Genomic DNA, 10,899 nt, shown 5'->3' with positions numbered 1-10,899 from the left:
CATTAGATTTCGGCAAGTTTATCAAGTTTCTTTTTTCTCAAAATCACGCTTGAAATTTGGGGATGCGGCTCAGACATGGGATTCTAAGTCCTGCCAGTTACGCAGGCTTAGATAGCACCGACTTCCTGGAATCAATCAGATGTCGTTATTTCTAGAGCTGAGCAAAAGGATATCGTCCTCAGTTGATTATATTGTTCACTCTTAGGACTAGTCGCGTAACTGCGCAAGTCAGTTTATTACTTAGGAGCCTCAGTTAGGAGAAAGTTTACCGTAAGGATAGAAAAGCGCAAGCGACTGTACCAGATGGGTACTGTTTTTTTTTATATATTAAAGCTTCCTAATCTGCCTTATTGCTTCACTCAAGGCTAAGCAAAACCACTCGCAACGCAAGACACGAGATGCTTGCCATCTTTATAAAATTTTTCTTCACAACCCAAAACATCGGCATAGTGTTAAAATGTGATACGCCAAATATATATGGTAATATTTATTCAGTACTAAAAGCCATACAGATTATAGGCCAACCTCCTGTCGTCAAGGTTTACGCTCTTTGTGAACCCATCTTTTCTGCTACAGTTAATGTGACATAGACAAACGAAATGTTCGGCACCAATACCAAAACATATAAATAATCAAGTTTTGAGCAAAACAACAGAATTTCCCTTTGATTTTAACTATGCAAATGCAGATTACCCCCCCACCCCCCGAACTGACAAAAGTGCATCAAAACCTATTGCTCGCCATTTCAACATTCCGAACCACTCACTCCTCCCTTAAAGGGAGAGTATCACGTAGGCTTTGGTAGATTGTGCCCGAAAAAAAAAGCATCTTATGCTTTTAGCAGTACTCATATTTTTTTAGAAATTATGCCAAAATTATGCTATTTTCTGAAAATTATGCTCTCTGTCACCGAAATTATGCCACTTAGATCTTGAGTAAAATAAAGATCACCAGTAGCTTAACTCTATCAATTCTGACTTTAATGAACTTTCATATAGTCCACCTTCAAGTCTTACAGTCTTTAGCATCGCAAATACGCATGTGCGTACCTTAAAAAGCCAAATGATTAACAAATGCTATCAAAATCAACCGTTTCTGGGTTCAGAATCCGGGTCAGAAAGTTTTAGCCCGCATACTTGTTTTAGACGCCATCCAAGCAGAGCCCTCAGTTCAATACAAAGACAACTATGCATGTTGTTAATCTATGTGTTATCGGTTATTGTGCTGAAGCAGTACGCAAGCCTGTAAATAGTCCACGAGAGCATGCTCTTGTGAATCGTTAAACAATGAGTTAAGAATAGAGAATACTCGTTCAGCGGCTGCAGACGAGGGCTGCACCAGCAGAACCTTCAAAACTGCAGAAGACCAATGGGGTAGGTTATCAGATTGTTGGTCGCTGGAAGTGCTGGAAGAAGATGTACTCGAGGACGACGCCATCTTTGATCTGAGGCCTGAGGGGCCAAGCCGCCGAGCCATAAGCGTGGTGGCTTAAGGAGAGTCATGCACAGGAAAACCATATTTGACCATGGGCCTTAGCACATACCTCAACATTTTCCAAAAATAATACAGAAATAAAACACAAACTGAATTATTCTAGAACTATGATTGGGTTTTTTGTTTTCAACGCATAAAGCTCGGATTATGCTAGCAGTGCTTAACTGAAATAAAGGCTTAAAATAATACTCGTTTTGCTAAATTATGCTTAAAATTATGTTAGCACAATCTACCAAAGCCTAGTATCACGGTATTGCTCATGTTCTAGCAGTAACGAATATCATCATTTATAAGCCAATTGAAAGCGACGTTATAATTTACACGTACGGGTAAAAATGTCTCGATTATTAAACGATCACAAATGAGCACAAATGAGCGATCACAAAAAGTTTATGCAACAGAAATGACATGAAAAACTCGCTAGATCATGTTTTGTCGAAATTTTAAATTTAGGGGGCTGTACAGCGGGCCGTACTGTAGAATACGGCCCGCTAATTTAGTCAATTACAGCGCGCGTACTATCTGAGAGATATAATCAAATTTAGAAATGTCAGCCGTTTCATAGCTGTTAACGGTGTCAATTCGACCATTAGCGAGCTTACGCAAAAGGACGGCTGGAAGACTCAGGACGGCAGAATGGCGAAAAAATGTGGCGCGAGACTGTGCATTCTCAATGTTACGCGACATTTTTTCGTCATTCTGCCGTCCTGAGTCTTCCAGCCGTCCTGTTGCGTAAGCTCGCTTAGTCAAGACCGCGGCCGTGGGCGACATACCATGTGCCATACACATAGTCCATATCAAAGGGCGCGACGATTTAATTCCAACATGGCGGACAGCAGTAAATTTCAATTTCCAAAGTGCTCCACACTATTTTTGACTGAAGATGGATCACCGATGATCTTTTACATGATACCTTGCAGTATGAAGACTAAGCTAAGACCACTGATAGATGTAAGTCTTTTTAAAGAAGCGCCAACATGGCGTCTTGCTTTTTTTAGTAGATGAATTTGTAGAATAAGCTCAACTAGATTACGGAAATATCCCCTGCACCGAAACTTTGAGACGATGTTTAATATAATTTTTTACTCCTGAAGTATCTCGCTTTCTTTTCTTTATTTTATTTATTGAATTTTTCGTGCGTGACATCGGAAAATTATGTTTCTTGCCCGCAAATTACTCGTGGCAGCATGTGTTCTATAGACAGAGCTCTACACATGTAGCTACTGTAACAGGAATAGCATAAGTAAATTAGCTTGGTTTTTCTGTAGAAGGTTACACACACCATACTTTAGTTATTCCATGATAATGGAATAAGGGGACACTGAAAAACGCAGACGGCAGACTGTGCAGACCGTTTGTAAAATGAAAATTCGGTTAGCCTGAATTAGGTCTAAATAACATTCAGGTTAGCCTGTTTATGGTTAGCTCTCAATAATAGTGAGGGTAAATGATATTTTAGAATAAAATAGATGTTAATGCTGGTAAGCAAATACTGGGCAGCGCCTGGGAGGAGAGCGTGACTTCCCATCACGTGACTACCTTATTTGGCTCTTTCATTCATCCCGCCATGCGAGCCTTCTCAGTTTGACATTTCCAAAGCTCAACTAGTTCTGTTTTTTCCATTCAGCAATTTAATCCCTCCCTTCCGCCCGTTTTGCTTTCTGGTTCTCTTGTATTTTATTTTATTTTTTCCTTATGAGCTTCTGTAACCTATTTAATAGTTCTCATAAATAAAATATGGGCGGGGAATTGCTGCCTGCGGCACCCCTTCAGCCCTGTGCTGAAGCCCCGTTAGGGAGGGGGCATATTGTTACTTTGCTGGACTGGGTTAACTTAGCCCCAGGACATTATGCCAGCAACTATGCCCGCCTTGCAATACAGGCATGAGGCACCCCCTCGGCTAGTTGCCGAGGCCCCTCATCCGGTGGTCCATACCGGCGGTGGGTATTATCCGTGCCTTGCCAGTACATTCCCTGCCCCTTGTTTACGCCCAAGTTGTGTGTATTGTCTTTTATTGGGCACCAAAGCATTAACACCATATTTTACCCCTGGTCTGCAAGGTCTGCACAGTCTGCAGTCTGCGTTTTGGCATGACCGTGGAATAAGGGGCCTGGTATTCTATTAATAGACAAACTGTCTTAACTAATAGCTAAATTAACAAATCGAAAGTGGTTCAGCGTTGTCTGTACTCTTATCGACAATGATATTCGTCATCATAGTGGTCAAAATATCACTCGTTAGGTGCAGCCACAATATTCAACACCAAAGAAAGTGTTTATTTCAGAGCACGACCAAAATCATGACACAAAGAAAGAGCAAGTGTTGTCGATAACTTTCTCGCAGTTTGATTGGTTTGTTTCCAAAAATGAGCATCCCTGATTGGCTATTATATTGCGTGACAAATTGATGCGAGCATGATGCAAGTAGCATTATCTAGACTCTTATCAACAATGGCAAATTAGCCAATCAGATTGCAAGATTACAAGCAATTGTGGCAAAAATTAAATTTTTCTCTCAACATAGGGATGCTATAGGCTTTTCAGTTTACTTAGCTGGTTCCATAACCCATTGACTCCTGGGGGTACCTCATTGATGAGTAAAATCACTTGGCGTTAGACAGTAAAATACTACAAATGTAAGTATGGTCGGTTTAGGGGTGAATGGGTTAATAATTTGCTACTATTTGTAACGTGACTTAATGTTGATTGGACTTTTACATGATGCCCTATATTAGAAAGAGTTTTGGTTGAGTGATTGAATTGAAAGGGCTTTATTGTTCCTTGTTTTCTGTCATTTAGCATGGAGGAGGTGAATTATCCAGCAGCATTTCCTCCAATTCTATAAAGTAAGTAACTCAGTTGAAATTAATCCTGTGCACATTGCTCACTACTGATATAAAAATACTTAGGCAGGTTTCATTTACCAGTCATGGGTATGGTACATGTATATTAGTGCAGTAAAGAGTTAAGATTGTTTCAGCAGTGTTAAACCGTGGTCAACCAGTGAAACTTACCTACATATGACCTGTATAATTATGACTCCTGCCAGAAAACTCAGCTTTATAGCAAAGTGTGAACAATGTTTATTCTACTCAGTGAAACTTTTTGTTCTTCTGAAGTTTATGATTTAATAAGAAAAGTACACATAGCTGACATAGGTAAATTACATGTAGACAACACTAAATTTGATATAATTATTAAAATTAAATGTATCATAGCTCTAAATAGATGGAAATGTAACTCTCAGAAAGTGGTAGGTCCACTAATCTGAAGCTTCCCTCATACATGTAGGTCATGATCCATTGGGATCAGTTATTTCACCTGCAACCAGTTAAGCTTGAAGCAGTTCAAGTTTCCTGATACAACACGTTGCAACCATTTTGGCTGAGATGCATGTATAATTATGTACAATAACCCAGTTGGCAGCAGCTGGTTTCTTGGGGGCCATTCTGAAGATCCAGCAGTGTCCATTGTTTTTAAGTGCATTTATATGGAACTGGTTGAACAAGTTAGATAATCAAGCCAAACAAAAGAGTTTTTCCCTTAATAGTTCCCAGATGGGAACATTACGGAACAGAGCGGTCAAGCACTGTATCAAAAGTTAGAAGTGCTTTATACATGTATGTAGTATGTATGCAACACTGGGTTTCCCTATTGTGTAAATACAGCTGTAGATTGTATTTAATTTTGTTTACATGTAATTTGTAGGCTTGTAGACCCTGCTGTTGCTGGAAGCAATGCGTCTGGTTACATTTCTACAGAATACATATTTGATTGCATTAAGCATAATAAACTTCAAGATATAGAAAAGTATAGGTAAGTAAAGTTTCATGCATTGATTGTTTGTCAACTACTGTACACGTACTTTGCGGGAATCGAAGAGCAGTCAACCCATTAAGGACGTTTGTGCCCATTGCTATGGCGCATTTTTTCGCACACATGTCATGCACACATCATGCATCGTAGACCACGAAGGTAAACACGATGCTTAAGGCACAAACATTTTCCACAAGAATGGAACGTGAAAGAATGTGGCATCATGGGATAGCTGTAGACCCAAGTCTTTTCGGAACTGTCACGCCATCGCATGACAGTGCGAATAGACAATCGCTTTGAGAACTTCGCAGTGATTTTACTCTCTTGAATGCTCGGTGACCCTCATTTTTCTCTCTGTAGATCATTTCCTTTCCTGATTTTGTCCATTTTAACAAAAAACAAAAAAAAATATGCATGTGAAGTTACAAAAACGGTAATTATTTTGCCTTTTATGCTCTCGTGCGGGCGAACTTTTCTTTCTTAGACTTAGATGTATCGTTTTTTAAGGTCTATTTCACCTCAGAAAAAGACATCAGCTGCAAAAGTTTGTTTAGTTATATTAATTTAGTTACCTATTATCATGTCTTTTCACGGGCCGGAACAAAATTAATGACCCCAACAAATTGAACTGCTCTCAACTACGTGCCTTCATACATGTAGCTTGAGCAGTTGGTAGTGCATTACACTGGCATCATCGAGGTCGTGGGTTGGAATCTCTCTGGAGCCACCTGAATTTTTTTCGCGTGTCTATATGAGACAATTGCTTAAATTGTCTAAATGAGCGTGAGGATCATTTCTCTCTTTCATCTATAGCCTGCACTTCAAATAATATATGCAATTTAATATTCTTGTTTTTTGGAACTGAATGCAGAAAAAACTGAGAATCATCATTATTAATACAGTGTACATGTAGCTATTGTCGAGCAAAGAAATTCGTATTGGAAATTTCCCCTTTTTTTGTTTTGCTGGATGGGGCAGGTAAAAGGTAAAGTCTCTGTTACGAGCCTGAAGGCACCATTAAGGCCGGCGCTTATCTCTGGTTTCCGTAGCATGAAGCGACTAGGAGTATTATTTTATGCTTCCCCCTGGATTGGATGCTAGTCCATCGCAGGGTTACCCCCCAGCATTACGTCGGTACCCATTTATACACCTGGGTGGAGAGAGGCACCGTGAGAGTAAAGCGTCTTGCCCAAGAACGCAACACAATGTCCCCGGCCAGGCCCCGAACCCGGACCACTCGATCTGGAGTCGAGCGCACTAACCATGAGGCTACTGCGCCTCCCCCTGGATGGGGCACCAAGCCTTATTTCAGCTCTGCGCACAATGATGTAGAACGTGGTTAACGGCCTGGGTGGTTTGGAGTTCCCCTCCTACTTAAATGAAGAAACAGTAAATAACAAGACAATACCATTCAAAGAAATTAATTCATCTAAGCAGCTGATCCAACACCTATAAGTACAGCTGTACAGCTTTATAACAAGAAAGATAAAGGATTGGAACAATCTACCCGTGGACATAATCGAATCTAGGGACATTGAAGCTTTCAAGAGAGCTCTTTAGAGGCCATTTTTCAAAGAAACTATTGTATCAGAGGATGATTCTACTTAATTTTAATAACTTTATTATATTTTATTTTTATTTATATACATGCATCTACTTTTAAAAAAAAAAAAAACATCCTCGGTGATGGATCATACCCTTTTTGGATTATTAATATAGCTTTAGAAGCTTGGATGCTGAAAGAAAAGGAATCATCGGTAGTTAACATAATTATTGTCAGCTTTCATAGTTATTTAACCATTTAAATCTTCGAAGAGTATCTCCTGATTGATTCAATCTTTGCAATATTTTGAAGGTTGAAATCCACCTCAAGCAATACAAACAAGGGACTGAAAAGTCAGGCAAAGGCAAGCCCATCAAATGTAAAAGTTTCAGGGTTAGTTTTGTTAAGTACTGCAAAGTTAGCTTGGCCAACTGTTACGATAATGTCAAAGTTCAGAATGAGCAAAATGCGTAATACAGTATTTCAAACTATCACACATACTCGTACAATGTACATTTAAATGGACAATGTTATTTCTTTTCTTAATCACTCACTGAAAAACTGTGTCCCCTTAATTAAACCTTTAATGCCTAAACCGGCCTAAACCGGCCAGACTCATCAGTGGGGAACCCCCAGAAGTCAATCATTGGGTTAATGGCCTTCTTCCCTCCTGGCTTAAAGGGGAGATGTTGTTAACCCAATAATCCCTGAAGCAGCTCCTGTTGACATATAAAATAGTCTAGCCTTAGACAGAGTATAACTATAAGTCCCACTGGCAGGACTGAAACTCAAAGGGTTAACCCAATGACCCCTAGGAGTGGGATGTGATAGATTTTACTCTGTCTAATGCCAGATGATTTTACTTGTCAAGGGGGGTGGTCCTAAGCAGTTCAGGTGTCGATGGGTTGAATGAAGTCAAACAAGGTGTAACATAGCCAGTCCTTCTGATATTACGCGATGGTGCGATTTCGCACAATCGACCTCAAATCCCTTCCAATCGCACTATTCACAAAAAATCGCACAATTCACAAAAGAACGCACAAAATTCATAAAATAAAACATACTGTAAATCAACAAGTTTCTCAGGAGTTCCTGCATAAATACGCCATTTTAAAGATGATTTACCTTGGAAAACGACTAAAAAGCCTTTGTTACCTTCAATTTCGTAAATATTAGAAGTTCAAGGAGTTATTTTGCATGTCGGAGTTGGGGACGTAATCAGAAGCGCAGAGCTCAAACTGTCAGAGTCGGAAACAGATTATACCGATTACGCTTATGACTCCATCGCTTACGATCCAGTGAAAACTGCATTGTCGGAGTCGGAAGCAGAAGCGGATGAATAAACAAATCACAAACATCGATTCCAAGCATTGTGATTGGTTGGTTCTTCCACCTCATTTTTTTTACTTGTCCCAACTAATGTCGATCAAGATTCATAATAACTGTTCCCTTATGTTCAAAATGTCTTTAGGGCAGTTAAGACGTGTTTTTTTTTATCCTGAAACCTTGAAAAACAAGCTTAAAATTGCTCAGAAAAAAATCGCATAATTTACAATATTTATCGCATAATTGGCCTTTCTAATCACATAATCTGCCCTGCAAATTTCGCACAATTTGCATTTTTTCATCGCACCCTATCAGAAGGCCTACATAGCAAGCTGCTTCAGTCTATTATAACTGAGTTTAGGATTTAAAGGGAGAGTTTCCAGTGTTCGACACTTGCTTTCTTACTAATTTGCCCTTTGGGCAACCTGTTTTGTTTTTTTTTGTTTGCCCATGGATTTTTTGGGTGCCCACCTTCTAAAGACCTGTTGGCCATTAAAATTCAAAGGAGGCTTGTAAAACGTCAATTTTGAGTAAAAAGTGTGTAAAATGGGTTTGACAGGCCAACAGGACTCCTGCTGTGTGTCCAAAGTCCAAAGTGTTTAAGTAGCTTTCACAGTTTTGCTTTGACAAGCATACATTTAAGGTGGCTGAAACCAGTTTCAACACTTTCAAGAGACCTTGTTATGAGAAGGATCGACACTATAACACTTTATCATGTCACAGCAGTGTTATGAAACCATGTGAAACAACAATTATTGCTGAACAAGATGCAGTCATTTTTGTAACATAACAAGTTACCATGACAACAGGAAAGCCTTGCAAAAACACCCTATAATTTGTCTTTAGTTGCTCATACCTGAAAAATAAACTCTGTGACCCAATTTTTTTATTGTACAAAAGCTATTAGCAGGCCAAGATAAAAATCTCTGCAAAGTTTTAAAAAATTCTGTGGAGCAGATTCAGAGCTACTTTAAATTATTTAAGGTGGCTCTGGATCCGCTCCACAACATTTGTTTAAACTTCGCAGAGAGTTTTGTTTTGGCATGCTGCTTACATTTCAGAAATAAAATATGGGGGTCACTGAGTTTGTTTATGAGATATGAGCAGCTAAAGCCAAAATATGGGGTGTTTTTGCAGGGCTTTCCTGTTGCCATCGTAGCTTATTACGTCGCAAAAATGAACAACAATAAAGTACGGCTTTTGTATTGAGAACTTTTGCATGTAAATAATCTTTTTCAGTTTGTTATCGAGATTCTCATACAAATCGCATATGCAATGTAGATGTATCTCATTTTGTGTTTTAAAATACCAGATTCTGGTATTTTATTTTTATGCTGCAATGTAGATGTATCTCATTTTGTGTTTTAAAATACCAGATTCTGGTATTTTAAAACACAAAGATTTGATATACAAGATTACAATTCTTGCAAATTGTTGAAATCTGAATTATTTTAAATATATAACTAATAAAGTTTTGTTTATTGCACATCTCAGTCCAAATGGAAGTGGAAGAAGCTTCTATAGCGACCTGGAAGACTTGGCTCTGATGGAATTTGTGAAAGAACATAAGGATATTTATTCTCTCAAAGGAAATAATTTGTATAAAGAGGCAGAAAAAACCCAGGTATAGAAATTTTTGTATTTTTAGGTGAGTTTGCTGGTTGCTCAATATTATTGACTTCATTATGGTGGGGTGGACCAATCTGTAAACATTATACAATGTATTTTAGTTGACTGAACGCTTCGTTTGAATTCAATCCTTCTGTTATACCTGTGTACGTATAACGTCCTATATATGGAAAGATTGTATTTCTTCAATGTGTAATAATGAAATAAAAAATGGAAGGAAAAAAAAAATTACGATTTCCCCAGTCTAGGTATTAGGAAACACACTTTTGAAATTTGAAAAGAAAAGGAAAGTGATATTTTTGATTACATTTCAAGCAGTTCTTTTGGTCAGATTTAGCCTGCGTGGCAAGCATTTGACAGGGAAGGGAAAGGAAGAACTGGCGTGAGAATGAGGAGGAGCGTGTGAGTAAGAAGGGAAGGGAATGTGTGCAAGGATGCTATTGGGTTTTTGTTTCATTTTATGATGCTCAGATTCTGAGCGTAAAAGTAAGTCGTGGCTGGCTAGAATTCTGAATCAGTTTGTGTCGATCACAAACCGAATCACCTGCTCTGATTGGTTGAATTCAGGGGCATGTGTGGCACAATTGATTGGAGTTCATTTGACATTTAGCAGCTGCCTCATACATGCATGCATATTAATAATTAGGGGATTGAAAGGAAAAAACAACAGTGTGTTTGTAGGCATGAATCCTGAAGATTTAAGGTTGCTTAAAGCTGCAAAAAATTGTTACTTCCATTTTTACCAGATTATTGAACCTGATATTTTTATCTTTTTTACAATTAGTATTATTAATTTTGAAGGTTACTTCTCACTCATGGCAGTCGATGAGAGATCATTATTTAAAAGTTTTGCACAAGCGCAAGAAGCCAAAAAATTTGAAACAGTTGTTGTTCAAGTCAGAGAAGGAGAAACCAACCAAACCTCACAAGGAGATGAAAAACTTGCCAGCTGGTAAGTAATAGGCATACAGTGCAATTGGCTGCCTTCCAGTCTGTGATCACATATATGTAAATTACATTAGAAAACAGTCCTAAGAAAATACGCGCGCTGATTGGTTAAAAATCGTGTTTCTATAACTCGATGAAGACACA

General features: G+C 38.6%; 1 protein-coding gene across 3 annotated transcripts in view; it reads left to right on the top strand.

Moving 5' to 3' along the window:
• The first annotated feature begins 2,307 nt into the window (after positions 1 to 2,307).
• LOC138000618 (telomeric repeat-binding factor 2-interacting protein 1-like) overlaps positions 2,308 to 10,899 on the top strand; it is a 48,984-nt gene continuing 40,392 nt past the window's right edge. For all 3 annotated transcript variants that reach the window (XM_068847162.1, XM_068847160.1, XM_068847161.1), the window contains exons 1-6: positions 2,308 to 2,445; positions 4,293 to 4,339; positions 5,202 to 5,309; positions 7,165 to 7,245; positions 9,673 to 9,802; positions 10,609 to 10,759. In XM_068847162.1, coding sequence (XP_068703263.1) covers positions 2,320 to 2,445; positions 4,293 to 4,339; positions 5,202 to 5,309; positions 7,165 to 7,245; positions 9,673 to 9,802; positions 10,609 to 10,759 — 643 coding nt within the window. In that variant the 5' untranslated portion in view covers positions 2,308 to 2,319. The remainder of the gene's footprint in view (positions 2,446 to 4,292; positions 4,340 to 5,201; positions 5,310 to 7,164; positions 7,246 to 9,672; positions 9,803 to 10,608; positions 10,760 to 10,899) is intronic.

Source organism: Montipora foliosa, chromosome 4 (assembly GCF_036669935.1).
Source record: "Montipora foliosa isolate CH-2021 chromosome 4, ASM3666993v2, whole genome shotgun sequence".
Taxonomy (NCBI): domain Eukaryota; kingdom Metazoa; phylum Cnidaria; class Anthozoa; order Scleractinia; family Acroporidae; genus Montipora; species Montipora foliosa.
Note: the sequence above shows the minus strand (reverse complement) of the source record. Positions and strands in the feature narration are given on the sequence as shown.